This window comes from Solenopsis invicta, chromosome 1 (genome assembly GCF_016802725.1).
Source record: "Solenopsis invicta isolate M01_SB chromosome 1, UNIL_Sinv_3.0, whole genome shotgun sequence".
Lineage (NCBI taxonomy): Eukaryota > Metazoa > Arthropoda > Insecta > Hymenoptera > Formicidae > Solenopsis > Solenopsis invicta.
This window is the reverse complement of record NC_052664.1, coordinates 16,183,169-16,196,917: the sequence shown is the minus strand read 5'-3', so window position 1 is coordinate 16,196,917 and position 13,749 is coordinate 16,183,169. Positions and strand designations below refer to the sequence as shown.

General features: G+C 30.3%; 5 protein-coding genes, 1 long non-coding RNA gene and 1 pseudogene across 10 annotated transcripts; 4 read left to right on the top strand and 3 right to left on the bottom strand.

Annotated features, from left to right (window-relative positions):
* The first annotated feature begins 582 nt into the window (after positions 1-582).
* LOC120358305 (glutamine--tRNA ligase-like) lies at positions 583-1,045 on the top strand. The gene is made up of 2 exons (XM_039452101.1): positions 583-727; positions 798-1,045. Exons 1-2 carry the CDS (start codon positions 648-650, stop codon positions 955-957), a joined length of 240 nt encoding a protein of 79 aa, XP_039308035.1. The 5' UTR covers positions 583-647; the 3' UTR covers positions 958-1,045.
* A 380-nt stretch (positions 1,046-1,425) lies between these two features.
* Positions 1,426-2,054, top strand: LOC113006251 (E3 ubiquitin-protein ligase HUWE1-like). Its single transcript, XM_026142185.2, has 2 exons — positions 1,426-1,517; positions 1,865-2,054. The coding sequence occupies exons 1-2, from the start codon at positions 1,447-1,449 to the stop codon at positions 2,052-2,054; spliced, it is 261 nt and encodes an 86-aa protein (XP_025997970.2). The 5' UTR covers positions 1,426-1,446.
* Positions 2,055-2,786: 732 nt separating this feature from the next.
* On the bottom strand, positions 2,787-3,624 carry LOC120358220 (annotated as a pseudogene).
* A 19-nt stretch (positions 3,625-3,643) lies between these two features.
* Positions 3,644-4,212, bottom strand: LOC105206142. Its single transcript, XR_005575256.1, has 3 exons — positions 4,128-4,212; positions 3,848-4,051; positions 3,644-3,738 (listed from the first exon to the last, which is right to left on the bottom strand). It is a non-coding gene; the product is annotated as an uncharacterized LOC105206142 (long non-coding RNA).
* A 1,848-nt stretch (positions 4,213-6,060) lies between these two features.
* On the top strand, positions 6,061-8,426 carry LOC105199277 (josephin-2). The gene is made up of 4 exons (XM_011166284.3): positions 6,061-6,696; positions 7,027-7,241; positions 7,334-7,514; positions 7,590-8,426. Exons 1-4 carry the CDS (start codon positions 6,643-6,645, stop codon positions 7,842-7,844), a joined length of 705 nt encoding a protein of 234 aa, XP_011164586.1. The 5' UTR covers positions 6,061-6,642; the 3' UTR covers positions 7,845-8,426.
* Positions 8,420-12,247, bottom strand: LOC105194296 (probable cytosolic Fe-S cluster assembly factor AGAP009023). 3 transcript variants are annotated; one of them, XM_011159148.3, is made up of 8 exons: positions 11,991-12,247; positions 11,085-11,194; positions 10,922-11,017; positions 10,687-10,839; positions 9,798-10,068; positions 9,486-9,734; positions 9,026-9,403; positions 8,420-8,943 (listed from the first exon to the last, which is right to left on the bottom strand). In XM_011159148.3, the coding sequence occupies exons 2-8, from the start codon at positions 11,148-11,150 to the stop codon at positions 8,702-8,704; spliced, it is 1,455 nt and encodes a 484-aa protein (XP_011157450.1). In that variant the 5' UTR covers positions 11,151-11,194; positions 11,991-12,247; the 3' UTR covers positions 8,420-8,701. The 3 variants fall into 3 exon arrangements, with proteins under 3 accessions (XP_011157450.1, XP_011157449.1, XP_025987991.1); XM_011159147.3 differs by having other exon boundaries at positions 11,879-12,008; XM_026132206.2 differs by having other exon boundaries at positions 9,071-9,403; positions 11,879-12,008.
* On the top strand, positions 12,016-13,404 carry LOC105194295 (dynein light chain 4, axonemal). Of its 3 annotated transcripts, none has more exons than XM_039452086.1 (3): positions 12,016-12,149; positions 12,563-12,827; positions 13,219-13,404. In XM_039452086.1, exons 1-2 carry the CDS (start codon positions 12,090-12,092, stop codon positions 12,809-12,811), a joined length of 309 nt encoding a protein of 102 aa, XP_039308020.1. In that variant the 5' UTR covers positions 12,016-12,089; the 3' UTR covers positions 12,812-12,827; positions 13,219-13,404. The 3 variants fall into 3 exon arrangements, with proteins under 3 accessions (XP_039308020.1, XP_039308018.1, XP_011157448.1); XM_039452084.1 differs by having other exon boundaries at positions 13,111-13,402; XM_011159146.3 differs by having other exon boundaries at positions 12,563-13,402.
* The last annotated feature ends 345 nt before the right edge of the window (positions 13,405-13,749 follow it).

The window sequence follows — 13,749 nt, the reverse complement described above, 5'->3', positions numbered from 1 at the left end:
GTACTGAAAATTTATAGTTCACGTCACATATACTATACATTTTCAGTACTGGCAGTTAATATCGGAACACAGCCTATGTACAGTCGTTTTCATTATAGGCTGTGTTCCGTTTTTACTGGCAGTACTGAAAATTTATAGTTCACGTCACATATACTATACATTTTCAGTACTGGCAGTTAATATCGGAACACAGCCATAGTTGCGACACTTTTTTTTGAATGCATTTCTGAACGCGCAACTATAACAAGAGATGAGAACCACTGTAGTTGCGGAGGTTAGCGCGAAATGTCAAACGTTGGTATACAAGGTGTCACAAAGAAAATTTGGGTACCTTGGAGGAAATATAAGATAAGTATACTCGCAAATATTTTTCAAATAGATTTTTTAAAAAAATATTCGCACATTTTCCGTATTTGATCGGTTTTGGTCTAATTGAGCTTTATATATTCGTCATTACAGCAACGATGAGCTGAGATGCTTAGATGTAGTTAAATAAATTATAACTACAATAAATATAAAAAATTAAAATTTTAAATATTTGTTACAGTTATAATTATAATTTATTTAACTACATCTAAGCATCTCAGATCATCGTTGTTGTAACAACGAATTTATAAAGCTCAATTAGACCAAAGTCGATACAGAAAATGTGTTATTTATTAATTAAAGCTAACTTTTTCTTATTTTTAGAAGGAGTAGAAGACACAAGGATGATACTGAAAGAAAGGTAAATAAGATTTTAGTTTAATTACGTAAGAAAAATTTTGTAATAAATATACAATTTATTATTTGTATAGGTATCACTTTAATTCTGGTCCATTGATGCAACAAGCACGTAACATTTTGAAACAGATGGATGGTAAAGTGATGAACAATGAATTTGATATTCAAATTCTTGATTTATTGGCGAGTTCTTGGCCAGACAGATCCCTAGTTGAGAAAAGCTGGAACTATTGAAGGTAATATTATTTTAAAGTATGTGGCTCTTTATATTTTATTATAATATTTATCTATTGCATTATTTCTTAAAAGGATATGAAGACTGGTTTATCAGAAGAAGGGAAAGCTACCTTACTCACGAAAATGTCTTTGGAAGAAGGAAAGCCAGATCCTGTCACATAAAGGATAAAATATTCGTTGCACCACCGAACTTATGACAAGTGATTTATTTATTCCAATTATGTTTGCACCCATTGCTTGTGCGACAGCATTGAAAATATTACATTCTCCATGGAGGTAAAAAATGATTATTTCAGTGTAATCTTTAGCTTTATATATGTATATATAAATCTTTTCCATAACAATAACTGTATTACGTCCATTTGGTATTAAATCTCGCACATTGTTGACGCCAAATTAATTCATCTAAAAACAACGCATGTATTAAGTTAGAAAAAAAAAATATATATATATTTAATACCAAATGGACGTAATACAGTTATTGTTATGGAAAAGACCAAACTTGAATATATTAGGCTTATGTGTCAAATGAAAATGACTGGAGCAATTTGTAAGCAGTAAGTAAATTTTCCAAAATTAAGTAGAAAGATATTGTTTGTTTTAACTATTTGTTTAATTACGTTTTCACGTTCTACATTATTTTTATATTTTAAATCTTCCTAACTACAGGTCTATTCTTGGAAGGATTTTATGATATTATGCTTAAACGACCAATTTTCATATTTAATGAACAAGAACTTGAACTATTGATCGGTGGCTTGCTTACTGTAAATATCTTAAAGGAGGATCTTAAAGCAAATATTGAGTATCATAAATACACTGCTACGTCTTTATAGGTACATTTTGATATTTTGTATTAGCTCAAGTTTGAAAGACTTGAAGATCATTTTTTTTCTACTCACAGATTCAATGGTTCTGGTGCATTGCGAGGTTTTAATCAAGCGGATTGTTCGAAGTTCTTACAATTTATCACTGGTACATCTAAAGTGCCGTTACAAAGTTTTGCTACGTTAGAAGGCATGAACGGCATACAAAAGTTCCAAATTCACAGAGGAGACAAGTTGACAGATAGGCTTTCATTTGCACATATTTGATTAATATATGAAAAAAGAAATTGTTTTAATACCTTGTCATATGTGTGTATAAGTTAAAATTAAATTGATATAAAATTACAAGACTAAAATTGTATTTTTTAATTGCAGTTTCAATCAATTGGATTTGCCAGTGTACGAGACGTTTGATAAACTCTGAACAAATCTACTCAAGGCGACTTACGAATGCACCAAAGAATTTGGATTTGCATAAGCTTACTAGAATTTGCTCCTGTACAATTTCGATTTCATGCGTTCAATCGATGATATTCTAGAGACCAAACTTACCCTGCCGCAAATTTACTTTAGAACACTATAGAAATGTCTATGGTTCTGAATATGTTTTTTGAAACAGGTATTGCATATACGGAATGGGATTCTCCTTATACAATTTTTATAATTTTTAATAAGGTAATACGTATGTTCATTACCTTATTAAAAATTATAAAAGTCATGTAAGGAGAACCCCATTCTGTATATTTTTCTATAGAAAAAATATCTATAGTTCTGAATGTGTTTTTTGAAACAGGCATTGCATATACGGAATGGGGTTCTCCTTAGATGATTTTTATAATTTTTAATAAGGTAATGAACATACGTATTACCTTATTAAAAATTATAAAAGTTGTATAAGGAGAACTCCATTCCATATATGCAATACCTGTTTCAAAAAACACATTCAGAACTATAGACATTTCTATAGTGTTCTAAAGTAAATTTGCGGCAGGGTAAGTTTGGTCTCTAGAATATCATCGATTGAACGCATGAAATCGAAATTGTACAGGAGCAAATTCTGGTAAGCTTATGCAAATCCAAATTCTTTGGTGCATTCGTAAGTCGCCTTGAGTAGATTTGTTCAGAGTTTATCATACGTCTCGTACACTGGCAAATCCAGTTGATTGAAACTGCAATTAAAAAATACAATTTTAGTCTTGTAATTTTATATCAATTTAATTTTAACTTATACACACATATGACAAGGTATTAAAACAATTTCTTTTTTCATATATTTACCAAATATGTGCAAATGAAAGCCTGTCTGTCAACTTGTCTTCTCTGTGAATTTGGAACTTTTGTATGCCGTTCATGCCTTCTAACGCAGCAAAACCTTGTAACGGCACTTTATATGTACCAGTGATGAATTGTAAGAACTTCGAACAATCCGCTTGATTAAAACCTCGCAATGCACCAGAACCATTGAATCTGTGAGTGGAAAAAAGATGGTCTTCAAGTCTTTCAAACTTGAGCTAATACAAAATATCAAAATGTACCTATAAAAACGTAGCAGTGTATTTATGATACTCAATATTTGCTTTAAGATCCTCCTTTAAGATATTTACAGTAGGCAAGCCACTGATCAATAGTTCAAGTTCTTGTTCATTAAATATGAAAATTGGTCGTTTAAGCATAATATCATAAAATCCTTCCAAGAATAGACCTGTAGTTAGAAAGATTTAAAATATAAAAATAAAGTAGAATGTGAAAACGTAATTAAACAAATAGTTAAAGCAAACAATATCTTTCTACTTAATTTTGGAAAATTTACTTACTGCTTACAAATTGCTCCAGTCATTTTCATTTGACACGTAAGGCTAATATATTCAAGTTTGGTCTTTTCCGTAACAATAACTGTATTACGTCCATTTGGTATTAAATCTCGCACATTGTTGACGCCAAATTAATTCACCTAGAAACAATGCATGTATTAAGTTAGGAAAAAAAACAAATATATATATATATATATATATATATATATATATAAAGCTAAAGATTATACTGAAATAATCATTTTCTACCTCCATGGAGAATGTAATATTTTCAATGCTGTCGCACAAGCAATGGGTGCAAACATAATTGGAATAAGTAAATCACTTGTCATAAGTTCGGTGGTGCAATGAACATTTTATTCTCTATGTGACAGGATCTGGCTTCCCTTCTTCCAAAGACATTTTCGTGAGTAAGATAACTTTCCCTTCTTTTAATAAACCAGTCTTCATATCCTTTTAAGAAATAATGCAATAGATAAATATTATAATAAAATATAAAGAGCCGCATACTTTAAAATAATATTATTACCTTCAATAGTTCCAGCTTTTCTCAACTAGTGGTCTGTCTGGCCAAGAACTTGCCAATAAATCAAGAATTTGAATATCAAATTCATTCTTCATCACTTTACCATCCATCTGTTTCAAAATGTTGCGTGCTTGTTGCATCAATGGACCAGAATTAAAGTGATACCTATGCAAATAATAAATTGTATATTTATTACAAAATTTTTCTTACGTCTTACGTAATTAAACTAAAATCTTATTTACCTTTCTTTCAATATCATCCTTGTGTCTTCTACTTTTTCTAAAAATAAGAAAAAATTAGCTTTAATTAATAAATAACACATTTTCCGTATCGACTTTGGTCTAATTGAGCTTTATAAATTTGTTGTTACAACAACGATGATCTGAGATGCTTAGATGTAGTTAAATAAATTATAATTATAACTGTAACAAATATTTAAAATTTTAATTTTTTATATTTATTGTAGTTATAATTTATTTAACTACATTTAAGCATCTCAGCTCATCGTTGCTGTAATGACGAATATATAAAGCTCAATTAGACCAAAGCCGATCCTATACGAAAAATGTGCGAATATTTTTTATAAACTCTATTTGAAAAATATTTGCGAGTATACTTATCTTATATTTTGTCCAAGGTGTCCAAATTTTCTTTGTGACACCTTGTATATCAACATTTTACATTTCGCGCTAACCTCCACAACTGCAGTCGTTCTCATCTCTCGTTATAGTTGCGCGTTCAGAAATGCATCTAAAAAAATGTGTCGCAACTATAATGAAAGCGACTGTACACTCCAGGGAGTCGATCATGAAACTTTTTCCTTAGGGCGGAAACGTGAAAAGTGAAAATCTTTACCATTGAAGTTAATGGAGAAATTTTTCACTTTTCACGTTTTCGCCTTAGGGAAAAAGTTTCATGATCGACTCCAAGGACTTTGATTCTGTCCATGGGGAAATTTTCCAAACTGAGAAGTCACCACTTTCTACATACTCGCAGTTCATGATTAATGAAACAACTAGAGCTTATTGGTTGTTACGTTAATCATGAACTGTAAGTATGTAGAAAGATAGCGACTTTTCAGTTTGAAAAATTTCCCCATGGACAGTATCAAAGTCCTTGGGTGTATACAGTCGTGAGCTAAAAGGTTGCAACATATTTTCTTCGATGGTTAGATAGTTCGATGCTTAATTGGTTGAATCCACAGGTAAGAACCAATGACGTTCGCCGTTCGATAAGCAAGTCTACATTCCAAAAACAATCGAAGAAAATGTGTTGCAACCTTTTAGCTCACGACTGTACATACAGTCGTGTTCATTATAGTTGCGACACTTTTTCTTAGATGCGTCTCTGAACACGCAACTATAACGAAAGCTGAGAACATGATTGGTTCTTACTTGTCGATCCAACCAATTACGTTCGCCGTTCGATTAGCAAAGCTACATTCCAAAAACCATTGAAGAAAAAGTGTCGCAACTATAATGAACACGACTGTACAGCTGCAAGGTCCGTGGATTGGCGTTGGAGGGGAAGGAAGGTCGTTGCATCCACTTCAACGATGTGGAACGAAAATGGCGGCGGCCATACTTTTACTGCACACTCGCTCACTCACACAACTAATAGCTGTAGTACCTTACTATCTACGTACATACACTAACACTGACTCGCTGTCTCGAAAATGGCGGCTATGCAACGACCTTCCTTCCCCTCCAACGCCAATCCACGGACCTTGTACAGCTGTGTTCATTAGTTGCGACACTTTTTCTTCGATGGTTTTTGGAATGTAGACTTGCTCATCGAGTGGCGAATGTAATTGGTTGGATCCACAGGTGAGAACCAATTACGTTTGCCGCTCGATGAGCAAGTCTATATTCCAAAAACCATCAAAGAAAATGTGTCGCAACTATAATGAGCACAACTATACTGTGAAAGCGCTATTAAATATGTATCTGGTTTTATTTAGAATGACAGACATATATTTAAGTTTAAACAATGTTAGTACTGTCAGGCTTAAATGGAAAATACTTTTATTTAAAGAAAAAAAACTGATTTGTTTATTTTGAATGTAACCGCTAGTTCCACCATATTCAGTCTGTATAAACTAGACTAATCAATGTGAAGTTGAAAGTGTCCGTGTATCGGTAGTTACCACTTGGCATTGCTTGGAATTGACCCATCACTTCTGTATTTTGCATGTTTTCGAGCTTTCATAACTACGATCGTATCAACTGAACATTTTGATACAGAATTTGTGATTATTATACTTTTCTATGGTATTATTGTATATTTTTTTCGTCTAATTTGATTGACATGTATCGCATGTTTGGCGAGCATTAATTATTGTAATAGCTGGATGGTCGTGAGTCATTGAAGTGTCATTTGATGGTTCAAATCCGGTAACTTGCTGATCATTCGCTATTATATACATTTTCCTGAAAGTACTTTTCCTTGGAAAGTATTGTCAGATTAATCCACGATTCCACGCCTTTATACTGACGGTGGAAAAAACTATGTAGTTGCGATGGTTGCAAGCACAGCAACTGATATGACTGGATCTATATATCATGAACGACAAGTAATTTGTTACTATTACATTTTTTGTAGATCATTTTTACGTTGCACTTATATAGAAAACTTATTACATCACGTATACAACACAAAGCGATTATCAATTGAACATTTACTTAGTTTATATTGAGCACACTTTGCATACTAAATCCTATATCAATATTAAATTGCTTAATATTCTTACTGAGCATATCAAGTAAATTGTTATTGATATCGTACTTACATGTATCAAAGTGAATAGTGTAATTAGATTATTGATAGATGAAAATATATTTGCACTATTTAAAAAAAATGTTTTTTGTTGTCACTGTAGCTAAGATTACAAATTGTATTGTAGGTGAAGGAGTTGTGTGCATTACACGCGTTAAACAACTTGTTTCAAGAAAGAGGATTTAGCAAACAAGAATTAGATCAAATCTGTTACAGTCTAAGTCCTGATGTATGGATCAATCCTCATAAATCGTTACTAGGACTTGGAAACTATGACATTAATGTTATTATGGCTGCTCTCCAAAGAAGAGGACGTGAAGCTGTATGGTTCGACAAACGTAGGTCTGTATAATCATAGATACTATTGAGATGGGTACCATTAAATTACATAAATTATAATTATAAACAAAAGTTTGTTAATTATTCCTTTATAGGGATCCTAAGTGTCTTCATTTAGACAACATTGAGGGTTTTATACTTAATGTTCCAACTGAATACAAATTAGGTTTTGTGCTACTTCCTTTGAAGCGACGACATTGGATTGCTCTGAAAAAGATACATGGTGCCTTTTATAATCTTGATTCAAAACTGGACTCGCCGCAATTAATAGGAAAGGTTGTAGATATAATAAAATGCAAAGATATTTTTGAACATTTTATATGATATTAACTATATCTTCTCTTACATCAGGACAACGATTTACTCATATATCTAAAGGATCAGATAGATAGCAAGGAGAAGGAACTATTCCTTGTTGTTTCTAGAGAAATTGATAGCAATCAAGGATGGTTAATAGATACGTGTGAAAATAAAGATGACAATAACGTGGATCATGATTCCATTAGGTATATTGAGGATGGATACCCAGACATAGATTTGAAAAAATCTGAGTCTAAGGAATTAAACGAAAATGAAGAATTCCTAGATAACAAAAATTCTAGATAATTGGAGCTACATGCACCATGCTCCATTCAATTATTTATTCATTCCGTTGTTGCAAATTTAAGGCAAGGTGATTGTAATTATCACAAGAAAAGGCTTGAACTTGTATAAGAACAGAACAAAGAAAAATTAAAACAGATAATGGAAATTATATAAGTGTTTCACTGAGCATTTTTTACAATTATATTTTTATTCGTATCTATGTGTTGACACAAATGTGGTATTTGTATTTATTTATTTTTATATTTTATGAGAAAAGAATCATTCGTGTATGTATATATATATATATATATATATATATATATATATATATATACATACACATATATACACATAGTGTTGTACTCAAGAAAGGAAGATATTGCTTTATTAAAAGTTAACGTGTATAAGAAAGGAACTCGTATTTAAACAATAGCTACTCATATGAAAGGATATTTATGTGCATATCTACCGTGATATTATTTATATGTGATAATCATATGTCATTTTAAAACGCTTGTATAAACACACTTGTAATATGGAATTGTTATGATGGATTTTAGGTTTCATAACTCTTTTAACAATAAATGTGCTTGTAATTTGTTTTATAATGTAATTTATTATATGTATATATAAGGTGATATTAAGTAGACAATATTTATATATAAGAGCGTAAAATTTGTTTATATCACATGCTATCATTTATTTAAGTTATGGCTTTAAGTGGACGTCAAATAACTAATTAGTAATTTATTTATTTTTATTGTTATATTGCAAAATAAAGAGTCAATCAGCTAATGAACTTACTATACAAAAAATATATAATACAAGTAATATATATATATATATATATATATATAATATATAAAACATAGTTTACATCACCACTTTATTGCGAGTGCTGTGTTCATTTTTTGTATTTCGTGATACTGTGTATTAAAATACGCGTTAACTTTATCTGTATGTTCTCCTCCTAGCCAAGTTTTGTACAAGTTCTGTACTACTGTATTTTCTTCAGGTTTGCTTAGCGGAAGTTTACGGTACATAGTTTCCAATGTCGATGCAAGTTCTCGGGCTTGAATGTTTCCATCAGGTCTCACTTGCGCCCCACCGTTTAGGCAACCTAATAAAAGCAATTATATTAAGTTTAATTATTTGTCACATGCGTCGCGTTAATACATTATTTTAAACAAAACATTAATTACCACACGGGCATGCCATAATTTCGACATAGTCGTAAACGCACTTGCCCTTTTTCATTTTTTGAACTATATTCTGTATATTCCTGAAGCCATTAATAATAGCAAATTTTAATAACACTTGGTCATTTCTCTTCAATTCTGCTTCCTGGAAGTCGAGATTTCTAAGACTTTTAAAATCCACTGTGACATTATCCTCGTCGAAAAGATTCTTCGCTGCATAACGAAAAATGAAGTCCGCGTAACCACCTGATCCTGAGCCACTGTGACCCCATAATTTAGTTCCAATTTCTTCACTGTAGGAACCAAATGGCTGTTTAATTTCACCTTCGTCTATTTCATTTAATATTAAACCGTCTTCATTCAGCATTTGTTCTAATTCAACTAAAAATTGATACCACAATTTATATTTAAATGTTAATTCTAAGATTTAGATTAATATGGAAATATGGATATATGTATATACTTGATGTTATGACACAGTCTACGTCTCTCATTTTTCTCTGCTGATTGTAAAAATCTTCTCTGGAAGCTTCCAACTTCTTGTCATAGCAAGGCATTACAGTTACGTGATATATTTGTTCTGGCGATAGGCCTATAATTTCAGCTAAGTGGTACTTTACTAATGATCCCATAATTTGTTGAGGTGATTTGGTGACGCTTATATGTGGCAATATAAAATTTCCATGAGTTTTCTCAGCGTAACACACCCAACCTAACATAGAAACAAGATTATAAATTTTAAATTGATGATTGTTTTCATAAATATTTATTTTACCTGGACATGAAGAGGATAACATTGGTAATTGATTTTTCATGCCCTCTTTACTAGCTTTATAACGCTCGACAAATTCTTTGGCGGCTTCCAATAGAACAAAATCATCAGCCATTGTCATATCTAGTACTGCATCAGCTCCCAATCGATAAAAAAATCCTGCCAATTTAGAAAGAGCTTGCTCGGGGGTAAGTTCATAACGTTGTGCCAGTGACAATACAGGTTGCACCGATAGACTTACTATTATATATTTGGAATCTGTACTTCCTATATTCTGCAACAATATATATATTTTTAATTAATAAATAAGATAAATTAATCCTACGTGCACACAATAAGGTAATTCGCACATTTGTTTTCTTTAAAAAACTAAGAGTATGTAATTAGTTATAACATTTAAATACAATTTTTTAAAATAAACAATCATACAAATACTTTCTAAAGATGTCAAAGTATGTGAAAGAATTATTGAAGAATATTTTTATATTTGACAAAGTAATAAAAAATAAATTTAAACACAAACGCTCTCATTGTACATAAAAAAAGGAGCCAAAAAACAATGTGTACAGAAGATTAAAAAATATATCTTGTGATTGTTTCAGAAATATATTGTAGATACTTTTAAAATTTAATAAGTTATAATTTATAAAAAAAATAATTAATATTATATGTATATCTCTAATTCTCTGTAAATATCTTCATGTTCAGTCTCTTCTTTTCAGTTGATTTTTTGCACAATATATTTTTCCCTTCAAGATAGAAAAATAGAAAAGAGAAAATGTGCACAAAGTTTAGTCAAAAAGATCAAATTTATCGTTTAATATATGTATAACTTCTTTTATAAATTAATAAATCTTATAAAATTTAATGTAGTAATATTTATTCTCTTTACCTGCTGGGCAACTTTCTCCTGGAACACCCTGAGCAATTCTTCTCGACTTTGTTGAGTAACTAGTACACTCTCAGCTGATGTAATACAACCACTGCATGCTAAACAGTCAGTAAGTGTGATTTCAACTTTTTGTAATTTCTGTGGTTGTTCAATCTGGAAGATAAAACAAACTTTAATAAAAAGTTTCAAGCTACAATTATATTTTAATAAAATAATTAGTGTTGTATATATTTACTTCATTAAGTGCTAAATGGGCATTATCTGATTGTATTTTTATCTTTGCACCTGTTATACTTTTATTCGCTTGCATTTCTATAGGCTTAATGCACTCCTATAACAAATGTAATTTAAAACAATGCACAGAAATTAGATTCAATCCAAAATGTCAATTATTGTACCTGCGACGGAGTGATAAAGTCATCTAGATTTGTAATTTGCAACGCTCCACTGAATCTTGATGCCATTTTTTTAAATTTTACTGCCTGTGTTCAGCTCTTGCAGTTATTTTCTATAAAAATGTCATAAAATAAATACATACAATTTATTCTTTCATATTATACAATACAAATGTTATTTAATTAAATATGCTTATTTTTTAAACATTATTGTTCGTACAATTATTTTCAATAATTTACAGTTCTTCCTAAAGTCAGAAACGTAACAAAAATAAATTTCCAACATAATATCAACCTTGTTATTCATATTGTTCTTACATTATTAAGACTACTTTAATTGAAAATTCATAATCACACTCAAGAAATTTTTACATTCTTTTTCTATTTCATAGATGTTAGAATAATTAAACTGATACTATTTTAATAAAAAAATCTTATTAAATATTATTTTAAGCAATTAAAATTTTAATACTAAAAACTGTATTAATTCTTTGAGTAGTACAAACATTTACATTTGTAAGATTCTTGTTTTGAAATGGTATCTATGGATAATTCACCATAAAGGTATAATCATACATAAAAATCACCACTCAAAGGGTTAAATTTAAATTAGCACTTGGGTGAGAAAATACATCTACAATAGCAAAGATTTATGTCAATGTTGGAATTTAAAACATTAACCTCTCTTAATATCTTTGGAACATTGACTCTTTTGATTTCAAAATTTCTATAAATAAACTCTTTGTATCATGCAAGTTATCTACAAATTAAAACCAAAAATAATAGCAAAAACATGCCTCCACGCAATAGATGAGAAATATTTTCATCAAACTAGCGCAACATAAATTTCGTTGACGAATAATTTATGATCATGACAATGTGCTTCTCTATCAAAAATGACTCACTGACCTGCGCCTGAGGCACTGCAACCGTATCACTGTGTGGAGTAGTAGTGTTAGCATCGTCAGAGGGGCAGGATTTGTTTATATTGTTTATAAAATTGTAATAATGACCGAAATGAGGAAGGACGATGTTGTAAAAATTCTTCACACCTATCCGTTTTGTAGAGTGAGTAAAATACGGTTGTATTTTATATTATAATTTATTGTAAGAATTTCACTGCGTAGAAATGCGAATGCGACGTTTGATCAATACGGGAAGCGTGCGTTTCGCTACGCGTTTATAATTCGATGTTTCTAATTTGAAATCAAAATTACTGAATTAAAACGAAATTTAGGATTTTGAATAAACGCCAGTTTGATTTAGCGTAGAAAAAACTTAAAAATTATTTCATTGAATTTGCAATTGTTAATTAATTTTTGTTTTATTTAAAATTTATAAAACTGAGAAATTTTTAGCAAAAATTATTTAAATAAAAATAAATATTTTTACATGTACGAGTTATTTAAATTAAAACATTTTTTAATATAATTTTTTTAAATAGAATATATAATGAAAAATCTTTTAATATTTATTTACAGAAATGTGATATGACCGATGAGATGAAACAAGAGGCAATGGAGTTATGTGTGACTGCAGCAGAGAAATATGCAGACAACTATGAGAGCGTGTCTCGAATGATCAAGGAGACAATGGATAAAAAATTTGGCGCGTCATGGCACACTGTTGTTGGAGAAGGCTATGGCTTTGAAATAACTTATCAATTGAAGCATCTTCTATACATGTACTGTGCCGGCAATCTGGCAATATGCATATGGAAATCCGCATAATGCATTTTTGCAATTTGTAATTTATTTAACATATTTATGTATTTATATATTTATATTTGATTGTCGTGTAAAAAGAACTTTCATGTAAATGTGTGTGTAAAAAAGATATGTAACCAGTTATAAGAGAAAAAAATGTTTTTAATATCTCATAAGTGTGGGTCCAATTTGTGTATGAGTCACAGATGCTTTATACTTTTACACTATACTTACATTATTACAATTAAACACACATGGACTTTTTAACACTAATGTAGATTAACTTTAATCATGGTTTAACTTATTTTTCTGTCTCTTTCTAGTTCTCAGAATCAGAAAAAAATAGAAAGTAAATTAAACTGAGTTTAAAGCATTGATACCAATGGCTTTTACATATTAGAAACAAAACTAATTATTATAATTTGATTTAGATGTATAAAATGTAACAATTAATAGAAATATCTTCTGGATAACTGAACTATTTGTTATTTTGGGAGCAATTTATTGTATAAGAATATGTAAGTAAGGTAGTATATAATAATATGTAAGAACACTAAAATGTACTTCTTTGTAAGTAAAGATCAATGTATAATATATATTTAGAAAATTTATATACATGATAGTATTCGAAATACATATTCATCTTTTACATATAAGATTCATCCAAAACCTGTAACCGTCCTCCATACGAGAACTGCTGTATTACCTCCAATGAACATATATAATAGCGATTTCTCTTGATATGTAATTGCACATGCATAAGCTTCACCCACAACTACTTGGAAGGGTGGCCCAAATTTTTTATCCAAATTATCTTTGATCATGCGAGCTGCATGTTCATAATTCTCTGAATACTTTTCCACAGCTGTGACACAAGTTTCAATGGCCTCCTGCTTCATATCCTCTGGCATGTCACTATGCTAGAGAGAATTTCTTTCAACTTTTTGTCTGCAATCTGAGTT